This window comes from Leucoraja erinacea, chromosome 22 (assembly GCF_028641065.1).
Source record: "Leucoraja erinacea ecotype New England chromosome 22, Leri_hhj_1, whole genome shotgun sequence".
Taxonomy (NCBI): Eukaryota; Metazoa; Chordata; class Chondrichthyes; order Rajiformes; family Rajidae; genus Leucoraja; species Leucoraja erinaceus.
This window is the reverse complement of record NC_073398.1, coordinates 3,373,959-3,389,677: the sequence shown is the minus strand read 5'-3', so window position 1 is coordinate 3,389,677 and position 15,719 is coordinate 3,373,959. Positions and strand designations below refer to the sequence as shown.

At 44.1% G+C, this 15,719-nt stretch overlaps 2 protein-coding genes across 2 annotated transcripts in view; one reads left to right on the top strand and one right to left on the bottom strand.

Moving 5' to 3' along the window:
• Positions 1-446, bottom strand: part of fgd6 (FYVE, RhoGEF and PH domain containing 6) — a 78,654-nt gene extending 78,208 nt beyond the window's left edge. The window contains exon 1 of the mRNA XM_055652778.1: positions 153-446. Coding sequence (XP_055508753.1) covers positions 153-162 — 10 coding nt within the window. The 5' untranslated portion in view covers positions 163-446. The remainder of the gene's footprint in view (positions 1-152) is intronic.
• A 113-nt stretch (positions 447-559) lies between these two features.
• The window catches only part of vezt (vezatin, adherens junctions transmembrane protein), an 85,701-nt gene continuing 70,541 nt past the window's right edge, over positions 560-15,719 (top strand). The window contains exon 1 of the mRNA XM_055652780.1: positions 560-656. Within this exon, the coding sequence (XP_055508755.1) occupies positions 621-656 (36 nt within the window). The 5' untranslated portion in view covers positions 560-620. The remainder of the gene's footprint in view (positions 657-15,719) is intronic.

Here is a 15,719-nt window from a genome sequence, read left to right as displayed (position 1 = left end):
ACACTTCCCGGCCATAATTACGCCAACAAAGCAGACCCCGTCCATCCTGCTCTCCGCCTCGTCGGGAAAGCCGAGCGCTGCTGTAAACACCTCGCACCTGGAAGGGGGGCAAAGTTTGCCGGAATGGAGGCCAGGCCAGCGCCGACTCTCACCTGCGCTCATGCTGCACGACTGCCGTGCCCGGGGCGCTCCCCCCCCCACACACTCTACCGCTCCATGTCCTCCGGCGGCTTCTTGCCACTCATCCGCGCCTCCTCTTTCACCACACGATCCCTCTCGGCAACACGGTTAACCGCGCAGAGGGGAGGCGACGATGAATTTTGAAGGAGAGGACATTAAACCAAGTGATCGCAGTCCGGACTCCTCTCCCTCTCCCTCTCTCCTCTCTGCCTCTGCTCGCCCCGAGCTCGCTCGCTCGCGCTGCGCCCTCTGCAGCCCAACCAACCGCCCGCCCTCGGCTCGAGCATTCCTCCTGACGTCCAGCGTTTGCCGTCCTCCGCCCGATACGTCACGGGACTTGTAGTTTTCACCAGCGTCTCATTGCTCGGCGTGAGACGCCGTCGGACTACTACTCCCAGAATGCTACACGCCGTCTTCACCCACTTAAATGGCGGCCGGCGATGGGCGAAGTGTTTGATGAAGAGCTGGTGTTGGAGGTAAGTATTCGTGCCTGCTGGTGGGTAACATCACTTTGTCAATGAAGCAATTGGTATTTATCATTTCAGCTATTAATGCAACTCTGTGATTGCTTCATACTCTCTGTTGAACTGCACAATGACAACCCGATTGATGTGATCTATTGCTTCGATGTGATGGTTACTTCACGTTCATAGTGATTTAGGTAATAAATGCTTTCATGAAATATTGGCAAACAGTCTTTGATCTGAAACATTAACGGTTTTTCTGTCTACATATGTAGCTTAAGTCAGCCCTTATTATTTTTGCAAGGCGTTTGGGTATTTTACAAGAAAACATACATGCTGTAACTGAAGGCCATTGAAAGCTAGATAATTAGTTAAAAATTGTATTTTTGAGTGCCATCAGGATATTTATTATCAAATGCAGACATTAAAGTTCAATTTGTATGTTTGCAGGAAATAGTTAAAATAGTTTGGGAATATAAAGGATATTCCTTTGGATTTAAAAAAGAAAGAAATTGAAATCATTTTCAATGTTCTTAATTTGGCTTGATGCTCCTTACTCAAGTTTATGGAAGTTGGAATATGGGATGCAGTTGAAGAGGTAGCAAAGGTAAACATTTCAATAAGAAATAAGGTGTAGGTGAGTGATATAGAAGATGGCTAAGCGAAAGACTTTGTATTGGAATGCATATGCAGTTAGATAATCTTCATAAACCAATTTGCTAGCCATGTGAAGTAATATTTTTAAGCTGGCCTCAAATGAAGTTCTCCACATAACAGAAGAGAGATTTGAGTGTGATCTTTCCGTTTTTCCAGTGAAATCTCTGGCACCTAACGGTTGCTTTGCCAATGACATTTAAAAAATCTCATAAATGAAACATTACTGTAAATTGGATATATTGTAAGAGTGCTCACTAAGAAGTGGAATATAATCCATTTTTTTGTGTGTTATCATAAGAGACTTTAAAGTTATTTCATTTGAAATTCGCACATTACAAAAGTACATATTGAGGAATAAATAGTTTGTTCAACAGTAATAATGCCTTCATACACTTTTGAAAAATTGAGCCTTAATCTTGTGGAAGTGACTAAGATTTTCAGAATATTTCCTAATGTGCAGCATAATGCATATCAGATGATTTACATTGTTTCTATTATGATGGATGCAAATATGGGCAACCAGCAAAGGCATGTAGGAAGGAACTGCAGATGCTGGTTTAAACCGAAGGTGGGTACAAAATACTGGAACAGCGGGATAGGCATTTCTGGATATAATGATTGGGTGACGTTTGCGGTCGAGAACCTTCAGACTGTGGCATACATGGTCACTGACAACTACTTTAGGTGCTGAAATTTCCCTTGCATTTCATGCAGTGATTGAAGAATACACACAATGTAACAAAAATATGCTAATATGAGTTCTGCTATTTTAGTAGTTACAAATGACTTTCCTTCAAAGCAGATAAATTGACAACATAGTGTATATTCAGATATAATGTAAAATGCACGCATCTGAACATTTATAGTAACAACAGGATTATTAACCAGTTTATTAGTAGCAATAAATGTTTGTTACATTTACTTGGATTGAAATATCAATCTTGTATCATATCCAAGTCTAATTTGGGTATAATTTGTAATATAGATATTCATTTTCATATATACACTTTAAAAGTCTGACCACAAAAATTATAGTTTATTAAAACTTCCTTGCTCTATAGTTTCAGATAGAATTATTGTTCATTTTAACAGTTCACACACAGAAGAAATCCTTGGAGATCAGGTTTTTAATTAGTTTTGGTTAGTAATTGCCAACAACTTAATTATATTGCAGACGGATAACTGAAATAGAGATTGAAGAGTTAAAGCATCAGTGGCAATAGAAGCAGTGGTCGTGTGTGACAGCAATGACCTTTCAACAGAAAATGAAGTTTGAAATGAACAGCTTTTTTTAAAGAAAGTTCAGACCTAGAAAAAGAATGAGTGGGCATGGCAAAGGAAAATCTGTGACTGATTTAAATGAGAGAAGGATGGAAGAGCAGGGCAAAAGTTGGTGCTTGTAGAATAGGAACCAAAAAAGGCTGGGTTGTATTGACACTTGGATTTATTCTTGGACAAAAGGATCCATCTCTTCTGAACAGGTACTGCAGATAAAGCCTTAGTGCCTTGCAACTTAATGTGCAACACAAGGCCGCTTAATCAAGAAAGTTGCCACATAACAAAGCTACTCAGTAAGGATTTTTTGTTGTGCTGTACATTCACCAATAAGGAGTTTTCACTATTATTTCCACTTTGCATAACCCAGAACTGCAATTAAGCCACCAACTCTTGTCGTTCAATGGGTAGCTTATCACATCATATGTATATAACCTTCTGGTCAAACGTGGCTACCAAAATGCTAATTGTTACAGCCATGTAAATACTAATGCAACAAAAGTAGTTTGGATACTTGATGCTCTGTGATGAGGGACTGCCCAATTAACTTGATTGCCCAAGTTATTAAAAGCATCAACAGGCACAAGGAATGAATGTGATGCAAAACTGTTCAGTTGCCAGGATGAATCTGGGACAAAACGGGCTTTTTTTTGTTGACATCTCCATCACTGGGAAATTAAGGCAACAGTAAAAAGGAAAAATCTGTGACTAATTTAAATGAGAAGAGATGGCAGAACAAGGTAAAAGTAGCTTGCATCAACAAAATGTGCTGTAGCAATTCAGAAAGGGCTTTGACGCCACCAGGAAACCTCAGCTTCTACCACCTAGAAAGACAAGAGCTCCAAAGACTTCCAATGTCCTGGATTCCACAATAATTTGTTGGGACAAAGTCCTGAAACCCCTTCCCTAACAACATGTGGAGTACATTTCACCATAATGACTGCAGTGGTTCAAAAAGGCAGATCAGCATTATCGTCTCAAAGGGAAAGGGGGATGGGCATTGATAGCTGGCCTTTCCAAGCAAGTATAAAAAGAAAAAATACATTCCTTAAATGCTTTTATTAAAATAAAACATCCAATGGTGACATTGTCTCCTGGGATTAATACCATGCTGAGGAATTTATTGTGTAGATAAACAATATTAGATAATTCACGAACAAATTCAAATTTTCTTGTTTTACCCAGGGTGGTAGTACAGTAAAATATCCAGCTCAAGATCAAATCTTCACATTGCTCGTTCAAAAATATTCCAGTTTGATTCCCCAATAATAACATTTGAGAACTATTTGCCTTTGCACATTGGGAGTTTTATTTTAATCTGAGTTTGACTCTCTGCCTTCTTATCAAATCTCAGATTTTTTTTTCTTAAAAATGATTTGATTATCTCCAGCTCTTGGGGAATTTATTACACAATATTACAAGTATCCTTTTAAAGGTCCCAATATGTATTTCCTGGTACTTGAACCTTGCTGTTTAAATCAACTTTGTTGATAATTTGCATTTCTTTTGAAAGTGTCAGTTTATCTCTTGTATCCACAAAGGGTACAGTTTCGGATTATTCTGTTTTGTACCATTGAAACTTTGTGAAATTTGAGGAACAACCCCTCGACTTCTAACATGGTTACATTCTGGATCTAATAATAAATTGTCAATTCTATCTTTTGTATCTCATTTGTAGTTTCTCCTTTTTTGCTGGTAATTTTGCAAATTTGCCTTTCTCGGACTTGCTTTTTGTTATCCACAAATATATTTACCATCACTTTTCACATGCTCATTTCATCTTTCCAGCCACCTGCTTGAATCTTCCTCTTTGTTCTCCCCTCCCCCTTAATTTAAAATTTGTTTTATTTCTAACTTTTCCCAGTTCTGAAGAAAGATCAATGTCTTGAAATGTTTCTCTCCGAGTGTTGTCAATTGTATTCTGGCATTTTCTGTTCTTTTTGGGTTGGTTAAGTGAAATGATTTTGCTGACATAAGAGAGTTACAATTCACTTAAATAATTCTAGATTTAAAAAAGATTAACTTGAAATCTCTTGGTATTTTAAATCCTTTTAGAATAGTTCAAAACTTTTGAATGTAGTCATGTCTGATGAACCTGCCAAGAAATTGCAACTGTGCAAATAATGTGTATAAAGATGCAAAAAATGCAATTCTGAGACACAAATCATTTTGTCTAATGTGTTTGGTTGCACTTTGTACTTGCGTTCTGGTTTGATTACCCGAGGTTTATATTCTTGTTAAAGAAATCCTAAACCCAGGGTACAATGCCAAAAAAAAAGCTGCATGTGTTCTTTGGATTGAATTTTGAGTAATAAACACTTCAGCTTTAAAAAGGGATAAACAAAGCAGGCATTAGATTGATGGATGGAAAATACTCTTTGCAGAATAGGCTATTTTAATGTACCATTTTAAATTCAAAGATGAATTGTGGGAAGACATTATAACTTTATTCACACTTCTCATTAGGCTGGTCGAAGTTATAGCGGCAAAATTCTCATTTTACAAACTAGGGGTGCTGTGATTAAGCAATTGGGGACTTAAGCAATTGTCCTTGGGGACATCAGCTTGTCACTGTTACTTTGTGATTTTTTTTTTGCCATTTTAATCATTTTTTGTTAAATATTCTTTTTTGGTTAACCAGTGAATATGGTTATAAATAATTAGAGTTGGAACTTGATCAACTTGGTAAGTGGGCTGAAAAATGGAGTTTGATTCAGATAAGTGTGAGATGATATTTTGGGAAGTCAAACCTGGGCAGGTCCTTTACAGTGGGATCCTGGGAAATACTAGGACAAGGTGGATCAAAGGGTACAAGTACCTACTTCCCTGAAAGTGGTGTGGGTGGACAAGGGTCTCTTGGCACGCTGGCCTTTATTAATTAGGGAATTGAGTGTAAACGTTGAGATGCTATGTTACTGTTGTATAAGATGTTGGTGAGGCTGCACTTGGAGTATTATGTTCAGTTTTGGTCACCCTGCTACAGTAAGCTGGAAAGAGAGCAGGAAAGACTTTCAGCACTCAGCCTGAGCTAAGGGAGACATGAGCAGGCTCAGACTTCATTCCTTCAGGCGGCTGAATGGTTATCTTGTCATGGTGGATAAAACTGTGATGAGAGGGAATAGGGAGAATGCACACATTCCCTGTGTCGGGGAAATCGGGATGAAGAAGGCACAGGCTTAGGGTGATGGGACAGATTTAAAAGGGATCAGAGGGGCAACTTTTTTTACTCAGAGGGTGATGGGTATAGGGAACGAGCTGCTTGAGGAGGTATTTGAGGCATGTACTATAATGTTTAAAGGACATTAGGACTGGTACATGGAGATATGGGTCAAACTAGGGCAAACTGACCTTGCTCGGATGGGACATCTTGGTCAGCAGGGAGCAGTTGGGCTGAGGGGCCTGTTCATGTGCTGTATGACGTTATGACTCAAAGGCTCTTTTTGTAAGAAAGAAAGAAAATCTACGATAAATTAGTTTTAAATTGTGAAAGATGGACACAATTGTGAAAGAAGTGCTGGAGTAACTCAGTGGGTCAGGCAATATCTCTGGAGAAAATGAGCAGGACCCTTTTTCAGACCAAGAATGGTTTTACCTATTATTAAAGCTTTTTTTAAAATCTGCAATTTTCCACATTAAAGGCATTAAAACCACAAATGTATGTTATTTTATTTCTACAGTAATTACTGAACTTCTGAGCATAAATCTCTTTCTTTGCCAATTTCAAATTTGCCAGTAGCAGCTGTTTGTGTCTGACAAAATTGTTTAAATTGGTAACGCTTTTTTTTTGCTTGAAGCACTGAAATCCTGACTGTCCAACCAAAACCACGGGTTGATTTTTGAAGTTGCCAATGAAACATTACCTGCGGCTGACCTCAAGATCTAGAGACTACTCTATCTTCATTCCAGTGGGGAGGCAAAATGATTAGAATCTACTTCAAGCCTCTTGAGCCCACAACTACCTTGAATATGCCAGCTCTCACAGTGTTCTGTGTAAGGATTCTGTTCTCCAATTCTCTTTTCCTCTGTTGCATCTATTCAGATGATTCCACATGCCTCACAGTGCTTCCAATATGTCTTTTTTATAGGTTTCTCCACAATTGCGTCGACTGCTGCAACATAATTCATGGTGTCCTCAACAATTTATTTACTGGTTCGCCGATCTCCAAACCAAATTGGAAACATCATACCTTCATTTTTCACATGAGCAACTTTCAAATACAACAGATCATTCTCTCCCATTTTTGGCACATTTATCAGAATCGTGACCTGGAGTTTAATTCTCACTCCTATCTATCCTCTACATCTTGCATTGTACCAATGAAATGCAAGTGCTAGAGGAACTTTGTAGGCCAGGCAGCATTTGGAGAGGGAAATGAACAGACAATTTTTTTTATTGGGTCTCCACTTCAGACTGAGGAAGATAAGCTTGAGTAACAACATATTGTCTTTCAGCAGGCACATTGGGCACTGAATGTAACAATATGAGCTAATAAACTTCCATTTGGCAGTTCCAGACAGTTGATCTTCATTTTTGTCAACAAACTTTTGTTCCCATGCAGCATCTCCCATTTTGTTAATTTAGGGACACAAGGAACACTTGATGCTAGTTTAAAATAAAAAGACTGCTGGAGTAACCTAGCAGGTCAAGCAGCAGCATCTCCGGAGAACATGGATTGATTGTTTTCGGGTCAGTACCTTTTGGACGGATTGTAGGGAGGGAGAGATAGAAGCCTGGAAGAGAGGTGGGGGCAGGACAAAGCCTGGCGAGTGATAGATGGATATTGGTGAAGGTTTTTAGATTTGCATATAGTTGGACAAAGGCCAGAGATGAAAAGACAAAGTGTGAGATAAGGATATAAAAGGTGTGAGTAATGAAGCCAAATGAAGGAATATAGCTCGACACAAAGCTGGAGTAACTCAGCGGGTCAGGCAGCATCTCTGGCGAAAAGGAATAGGTAATGGAAGGGGGTTGGGTCAGAGTGAAGAGGAGACATGGGTGCAAATCCCAGTGTGGCTCAGAGAAGGAGGGAGGGATTTATTTTGTAAGTTAGTTAACAAAAAATGTAGAATTCGATGTTCGGTGCTATTAATGTAAAAATGTTGGCCAAAAAACATTTCCTGTATTCAATCTGAATCCATTTGTGACATTGTTACAAATCATGTTGCTCAAAAACTCATTAAGGGCCGTATGCGTCCTCCTTGGTTTTTGGCAAAACTGAAATGTATCTGCAGTATGAAAGAGAAGTTTTATATCCGTGCCAAAAAAAGGGGTACAAAACTGGATTAGGACAATTTTACGAGAATGCGAAAGCAAATTGATCGTGCTATTAGGAGTGCTCATAGACAACATGTTTCTTCTATTCTTGAGGGAGAGCAACCCAAGGCTTTTTGGACACATGTGAAATCTAGACGGTCAGACAACAATAGACAATAGGTGCAAGAGTAGGCCATTTGGCCCTTCGAGCCAGCACCGCCATTCAATGTGATCATGGCTGATCAGCCCCAATCAGTACCCCGTTCCTGCCTTCTCCCCATATCCCCTGACTCCGCTATTTTTAAGAACCCTATCCTGCTCTCTCTTGAAAGCATCCCGAGAACCTGCCTCGGAGGCAGAGAATTCTACAGACTCACCACTCTCTGTGAGAAAAAGTGTTACTCCGTCGTCTCCGTTCTAAATGGCTTACTCCTTATTCTTAAACTGTGGCCCCTGGTTCTGGACTCCCCCAACATCGGGAACATGTTTCCTGCCTCTAGCGTGTCCAAGCCCTTTACAATCTTATATGTTTCAATGAGATCACCTCTCATCCTTCTAAACTCCAGAGTATACAAGCCTAGCTGCTCCATTCTCTCAGCATATGACAGTCCCGCCATTCCGGGAATTAACCTTGTAAACCTACGCTGCACTCCCTCAATAGCAAGAATGTCCTTACTCAAATTAGGGGACCAAAACTGCACACAATACTTCAGGTGTGGTCTCACTAGGGATCTGTACAACTGCATCTGGTGTCCAGATGCTTAAAGTGAACAACTAACTGTCTGGTCATTGAGGACCAGGCGAAAGCAGAAGCTCTTGCAAACCAATTTCAACACGTTTTTACCCGGGAAGATACGGAGCCTTCGTCATTTCCAGATCTACCGCACAGCCCGTATGCTGATATGCCTGCTATAAGCGAGTTCAGTATTCTGAAAAATGCAAGGAATCATGGGATTTGTCAAAGGTCAAGCGCTATAAATAAAAATCGAACAAAGCGCTGTAGATTCAGTGAGTATAGTTTGGGTCCGATTTTGTTATTGTTGTATTTTTTTCAAGTTTATATTTGTCAGGGGGCAGATACGAGTGGGATACCGGGACGAGGGGGGGGAGACTGGACCGGCTCTCGGCAGCTGCACACACACAGAGAGAACCTTGCCTCATCCAGGATCAAACCTTGCCGCAGCCAGGATCAAACCCTTGTCACCGGCGCCGCAAGTGTTGCCGAACCGCCATTGGACCGTACCCGGCCCAGGGGGCGGCCAGAGACGTTCGGACCGACGGGATACCGGCCACTAGGCCCACAACCTGCGCGGAGAAGCACCAACCCGAGCTCACCTCCGCCTCTCCTGGCGGGCCAACTGACAGCCCGGGCCAACGACACCAGCGTCCCCAGGCCCGCAGCCAGCGTGGAGAAGCGCCAACTCCAGCCCAACCCGCTCCAACTCCAGAGGAACTCATTCCCCGATGGGCCGCTACGACGACAAGCATACTCGTTCGCCCACGGCCTAGCCGAGCTGCGCTTCCTCAGCCGCCACCCCAAGTACAAGACGTACCTTGCAAACCGTCGGCTTCTGCCCCTACGGTACCCGCTGCCACTTCATCCACAACCCCGAGGAGGAGCGAGGGCCCCGGCCTCGCCAGCACCAGCCTGGGCTCGGCCTCCTCCAGCTCAACTGGGCCCCGCTGCGGGCAGCCTTCAGCCCCGTCCTGGAGTTGGAGCTGGCCCCGGACTCTGGGCTTGGGGCTGAGCAAGGGAGGGGGAGGAGGAGGCGGTTGCTGCTGCCGCCAGTACCATCAACAGCACCAGCAGCTCCAGTGGGTGCCCGGCCTGCCCATGGCCGGCAGGGGCCTCTCCGCAGACACTCTCTCCGACCAGGAAGACTCCCAACAACGGCTCCGAGTCGCCTGTCTTCGAGCCCATCTTCAGCAGGATCTCTGTGCCGGACTGAGGGGAGGGGGGTGGAGGTGGAGGGCTGCTGGCCAACCCGGTTGGACAGGCAGAGCTGAGCTGGAGCCAGAGGCTACAAGTCCGGGACACAGGAACGGGACACCGGGGAAGGGACGGGGATGGCCCAGTAGCCTCAACACCACCCGCAGCGACGGAGAGCCGACCCCAACCACGGACAAACACAAGCCTGCACACAATGCAGCACCACTGTTGCCGAGAATGTGTTTTGCTTGTGACCTGGGCATGCGCATCGGAATACTGAACTCGCTTATTAAAATTGACGTTATTGCTCAACATGAATACAACAAAAGCTATTGGACCAGACCAGATACAGAATCAAGCCCTCAAGATTGCGACCGAGAACTGGCTCTTGTTTTGCAGTCATTTTCCAACAGTCGCTTGACTCGGGTGATGTTCTGCTGGATTGGAGGCAGGCTAACGTCACTCCTCTCTTTAAGAAGGGTTCAACCACCAACCCAGCGAATTATCATCCTGTTTCATTAACAAGAACTTGCTGCAAACTGCTGGAGCATTTAATTGATAGTAATTTGATGAGACACTTTAGCAAACATAACATTCTTGCTGCCAAAACAAAGCATTTACGAGGCATAGATCATGCTAGTCTCAGCTTATCCTGATGACAAATGACCTGGCCAAGAACCTAGATGGCAATGTCATCAAGGATTTAGTAGTGCTAGACTTTTCTAAAGCATTTGATGTCATCCCACACGAGAGACTGCTTCGGAAGCTTGACTTTTACAGTGTTCGTTCCAACACAAAACGATGGATTTCCAGTTTTCTGACAAAACATCTTCAGCTAGTGGATGTGAATGGAAAAAAACTCTGATCAGTGTTGAGTGGTACACCTCGAGGCACAGTACTTGGCCCACATCTGTTTTTGCTTTACATTAATGACATCCATGAAAAAGTCAAGCACGACCAGACTATTCACTGATGATTGTTTGCTGTACCGTCCAATTAAGGCAGCTGATGATAAAGATGCTCTCCAAAAAGATCTCAATACTATGGTTGAGTGGTCACAACTATGGGCCATGCAGTTCAATCCATCCGAATGTGAAACTATGCGTGTCACCAGGAAAAGGAAACCAGGTGAAACATCATACAATATCCTCGGTGCCACCCTTGAAGAATCCAAACAGACCAAGTATATTGGCATCAAATTACAGAACGTTCTACGTTGGAATGATCAGACTCATCATGCAACGGTGAAAGCAACAGGTGTCCTAAATTTTCTGAGACGCAACTATCATCATTGTTCAACTTCTATCAAGGAGAAGTTATACTTCACCCTCATTAAACCACATTTGGACTACGCAGTTGCAGCATGGGATCCATACACAAATAGAAACATTTCTTCCATCGAACGTGTCAAAGACAGGCAGCTCAATTTGTTACAAATACCTATGAGAAAGAAGCAAGTGTTACCAAACTTCTGAATTCACTGGGGTGGAACCCTTTCCAAGACGACAGATAGCACAATGGGCTAAGAGTTCGGCTGGCGACCGGAGGGTAGCCGGTTCAAATCCCGCTTGGAGTGCATACTGTCGTTGTGTCCTTGGGCAAGACACTTCACCCACCTTTGCCTGTAATGGAATGTTACGGCGGCAGGCGCGGGCACACCGCGACGCCCTGTGTCTCCCTTTCAAGGGAGATGCTAAAAATGCATTTCGTTGTCTCTGTACTGTACACTGACAATGACAATAAATTGAATCATTTCATTTCATTTTTTTTTCAAGACAAACGTAAAGTTCACCATTTTACCTGTTTTTACAAAATGTTAAATGGTCAGTTCGACATAGATTACCAAACCCAAACCTATTAGGAGCAGACGTGGGCGTTTGATCCAATTTGAGATACCAGCTACCAAAACAGATGTGTACAACAATTCATTCTTCCCCCGCACAATTAAAGCATGGAATAATCTTCACCCTACCATAGTTACTCAACCAGATGCAACTAAACTAAACTAAACTAGATGCAACTAAAGCTCTTCTTCTCCAACAATCCTTTTTTGCTTAAGTCAACCCTCTGCCACATCCAGTTTAAATTCAATTTGGAATATTTTGGCTGACCAAGAAGAAGAAGAAGATTTGGCAGTTCTAGACAGTTGTCCAGCATTTTTGCCATTGAATTCTCCAATTTTAGGTAACAAACTTCCTTTCACACCCATTTCCAATTTTAACACCCATTTCTCCTCTGTCCCCTTCCACCTATATTTATTCTGGCTTCACAATTCACACCTCTTATCTCTATCTCATACTTTTTGTCTTTTCATCTTGGGCCTTTGTCCAAGGATTCTGACACAAAACTTCACATGTCCATGTTCTCCAGAGATGCTGCCTGATCTGCTGAGTTACTCCAGCACTTTGTCTTGCCATTTAATCTCCTGCCATTCACCATAACACAGATCATATCTTAGTTCTCTGCATCTTAAAACCTCCTTCAACTATTTATTTATTTTCACCTGTTGGGTATTTACAATATTTCGTTTTTTTTCAGATTTGCAATAGTTTCCTTTTTTATATATTTTTTGTTCTTTGTCGTGTTGATTTTCTGAAAAAAATGACAGTTTTGGTATTCAAGAATAATGTTTGTCTCAGCAGCCATTCTGCAGCAATTAACTTATCTTGCCACCCTTTTAATATATTTTGATCCTTGGCCTTCCTTTCATACATGTTGCTCTATGTGTATATCGGGCAATTACCAAATGCATGTCAATTATTCACTTTTGTCAAGCTGCCCTCCAGTTTTAAATGCATTGAAGTTTTGTCCAGTTCACATTTGTGCATTCCTCCCACCAGTGACCCACAAATACCATCCTCTTCCCTTACACCTGTCAAATTGAATGTTTGCTTTGAGCTATTTAAGTTGTCTGCTTTGAAATCCACTTCCACCTCCCACGCTGTCTTTCCATCTGTAGGCAAAGGTTAGATATCTGGATTTCTATACCCTGGTGGGTTGTTACTAATTACTGAGTATATTTAAAGAGGCGGAAGATAAATGATTGGAAAATCAGGGAACTGGCACATAAGAAAAGTCGAGACCTAGGGCACATCAGCTAGGATAGAGGTTTGAAGATCCATGTAACTTACTCTTGGTCCTATTTTCTGACGTTCTCGATCCTCAATGAGCACTGTGCCTCTGCGTTTGTTGACTTTTTTGCAATTTCTCTCCTTTGGCATCTGTGAGGTTCATTGGTATGTTTTGAATAGTTTTTGCAAAGTAGCAGGAGCAGCATTATAGTTTTTTGTGAACTTGAATCATGAAAAAAGGCAAAACCTTGGCAGAGATAAAACGTTGCTTTTTCTTTTCCTTGACTTGGAACTTCTTTGCTTTGAGGCAACAACCATGGACGTCAAATCTAACGTCCCATCTTTTGTCAAGAGTGTCTTATTGTCCTACTAGACCAAGTGCAGACCCGTTGGGTCTGCTTCCCCAATGGTGTGATCCCCCAACCCAATATTCCACCATGCGCCCGTCTCCTCCAATGGAACTGAAGCCGTTCTCAAAAGTAAGATTCCAGCACTGCCCTGCCTCTTTAAAAAAAATCACTGCCTGCTGCAGCAGTGAAAAGTTCAGTGTTCCTGTCTTGTAACATTGTTTCGAAGTGTGTTGGAAGCTGAGGAAGGAGCAGCCGTCAACGAATCGAAAGGCAGGAAGGGATCCGTACTGCAGGCGGACTGATTTGAGTTTTATATATATACTAGACCAAGTGCAGACCCGTTGGGTCTGCCCCCCCAATGGTGTGATCCCCCAACCCAATATTCCACCATGCACCCGTCTCCTCCAATGGAACTGAAGCCGTTCTCAAAAGTAAGATTCCAGCAGCACTGCCCTGCCTCTTTAAAAAAAAAATCCATTGACACCTCCCCTGCCTGCTGCAGCAGTGAAAAGTTCAGTGTTCCTATCTTGCAACTTTGTTTCGAAGTGTGTTGGAAGCTGATAGGAAGGAGCAGCCGTCAACGAATCAAAAGGCAGGAAGGGATCCGTACTGCAGGCGGACGGATGGATTTGAGTTTTATATATTAACTAGACCAAGTGCAGACCCGTTGGGTCTGTTTCCCCAACAGCGTTTGCGGGGGGGGGGGGGGGGGGGGAGTAGGGGATGCAGCATCACACTCAAATTAACCACCCCCCAAACTCACAGGTGGGGGGGGGGGGGGGGGGGGGGGGGGGGGGGGGTGAGAAGAGGGGAGGGAGGGGAGGGGAGAGGAGGAGGAGGAAACATGACAGATTTTGGAGGGAAAAGAGAGCAGGGAAGGGGTGAGAGAGGGGGATGGGGAGAGAGAGATGTGGGGGGGGGGGGGGGGATGGGGAGGGGAGGGGGAGAGGGGTGGAGGGAGAGACGGGAAAGAGTTGGGAGGGAGAGGGAGGAGGAGAGGGGTAGGGAGAAGGGGGCGGGTGGAAAGAGGGAAGGGGGTGGGGTAGAGAGGGAAGGGGGGTGAGGGAGAGAGTGAGAGAGGGTGAGGAGAGGGAGAGGGGTGAGGAGAGGGATGAGGAGAGGGAAACATAGAAATTAAGTGCAGGAGTAGGCCATTCGGCCCTTCGAGCCTGCACCACCATTCAATATGATCATGGATGATCATCCAACTCAGTATCCTGTACCTGCCTTCTCTCCGTACCCCCTGATCTCTTTAGCCACAAGGGCCACATCTAACTCCCTCTTAAATATAGCCAATGAACTGGCCTCAACTACCTTCTGTGGCAGAGAATTCCAGAGATTCACCACTCTCTGTGTGAAAAATGTTTTTCTCATCTCGGTCATAAAGGATTTCCCCCTTATCCTTAAACTGTGACCCCCTCTTCTGGACTTCCCCAACATCTGGAACAATCTTCCTGCATCTAGCCTGTCCAACCCCTTAAGAATTTTGTAAGTTTCTATAAGATCTCCCCTCAATCTTCTAAAATCTAGCGAGTACAAGCCAAGTCTATCCAGTCTTTCTTCATTTGAAAGTCCTGACATCCCAGGAATCAGTCTGGTGAACCTTCTCTGTACTCCCTCTATGGTCTGTTTCCCCAACGGCGTTTGCGGGGGGGTGAGAAGAGGGGAGGGAGGAGGAGGAAACGGGATAGATTTGGGAGTGAAAGAGAGCGGGGGTAGGGGGTGAGAGAGCTTTGGGGGGAGGGGGGGGATGGGGAGGGAGGGGAGCAGGGTGGGATGGGGAGAGGGGGGGGGGGGAAAGAGGGGAAAGAGTGTGGAGGGAGGAGGAGAGGTTTAGCGGGAATGATGGAAGAGAGACAGAGGGATAGGGGAAGTGTGTGGGGGGAGAGAAGGTAGGGGGTGGGGTAGAGAGGGAAGGGGGGTGGGGGAGAGAGGGATGGGAGAGGGGGTGAGGAGAGGGGGAGGAGAGAGTGGGAGAGAAGTGGAAGAGTGGGGAGGGAGGGGGGGTAGAGGGTAGGGGTAGAGTGTGGTGGAAGAGGGACAGAGGGGGGGAAGGGGGGTGGTGGTAGAGAGGGAAGGGGGTGGTGGTAGAGAGGGAAGGGGGGTGGGGGAGAGAGAGATGGGTGGCAGAGGGAGAGGGGTGAGGAGCGGGACACATAGAAACATAGAAATTAAGTGCAGTAGTAGGCCATTCGGCCCTTCGAGCCTGCACCATTCTCCATTCAATATGATCACGGCTGATAGAAACATAGAAATTAGGTGCAGGAGTAGGCCATTCGGCCCTTCGAGCCTGCACCGCCATTCAATATGATCATGGCTGATCATCCAACTCAGTATCCCGTACCTGCCTTCTCTCCACACCCCCTGATCCCCTTAGCCGCAAGGGCCACATCTAACTCCCTCTTAAATATAGCCAATGAACTGGCCTCAACTACCCTCTGTGGCAGAGAGTTCCAGAGATTCACCATTCTCTGTGTGAAAAAAGTTCTTCTCATCTCGGTCACAAAAGATTTCCCCCTTATCCTTAAACTATGACCC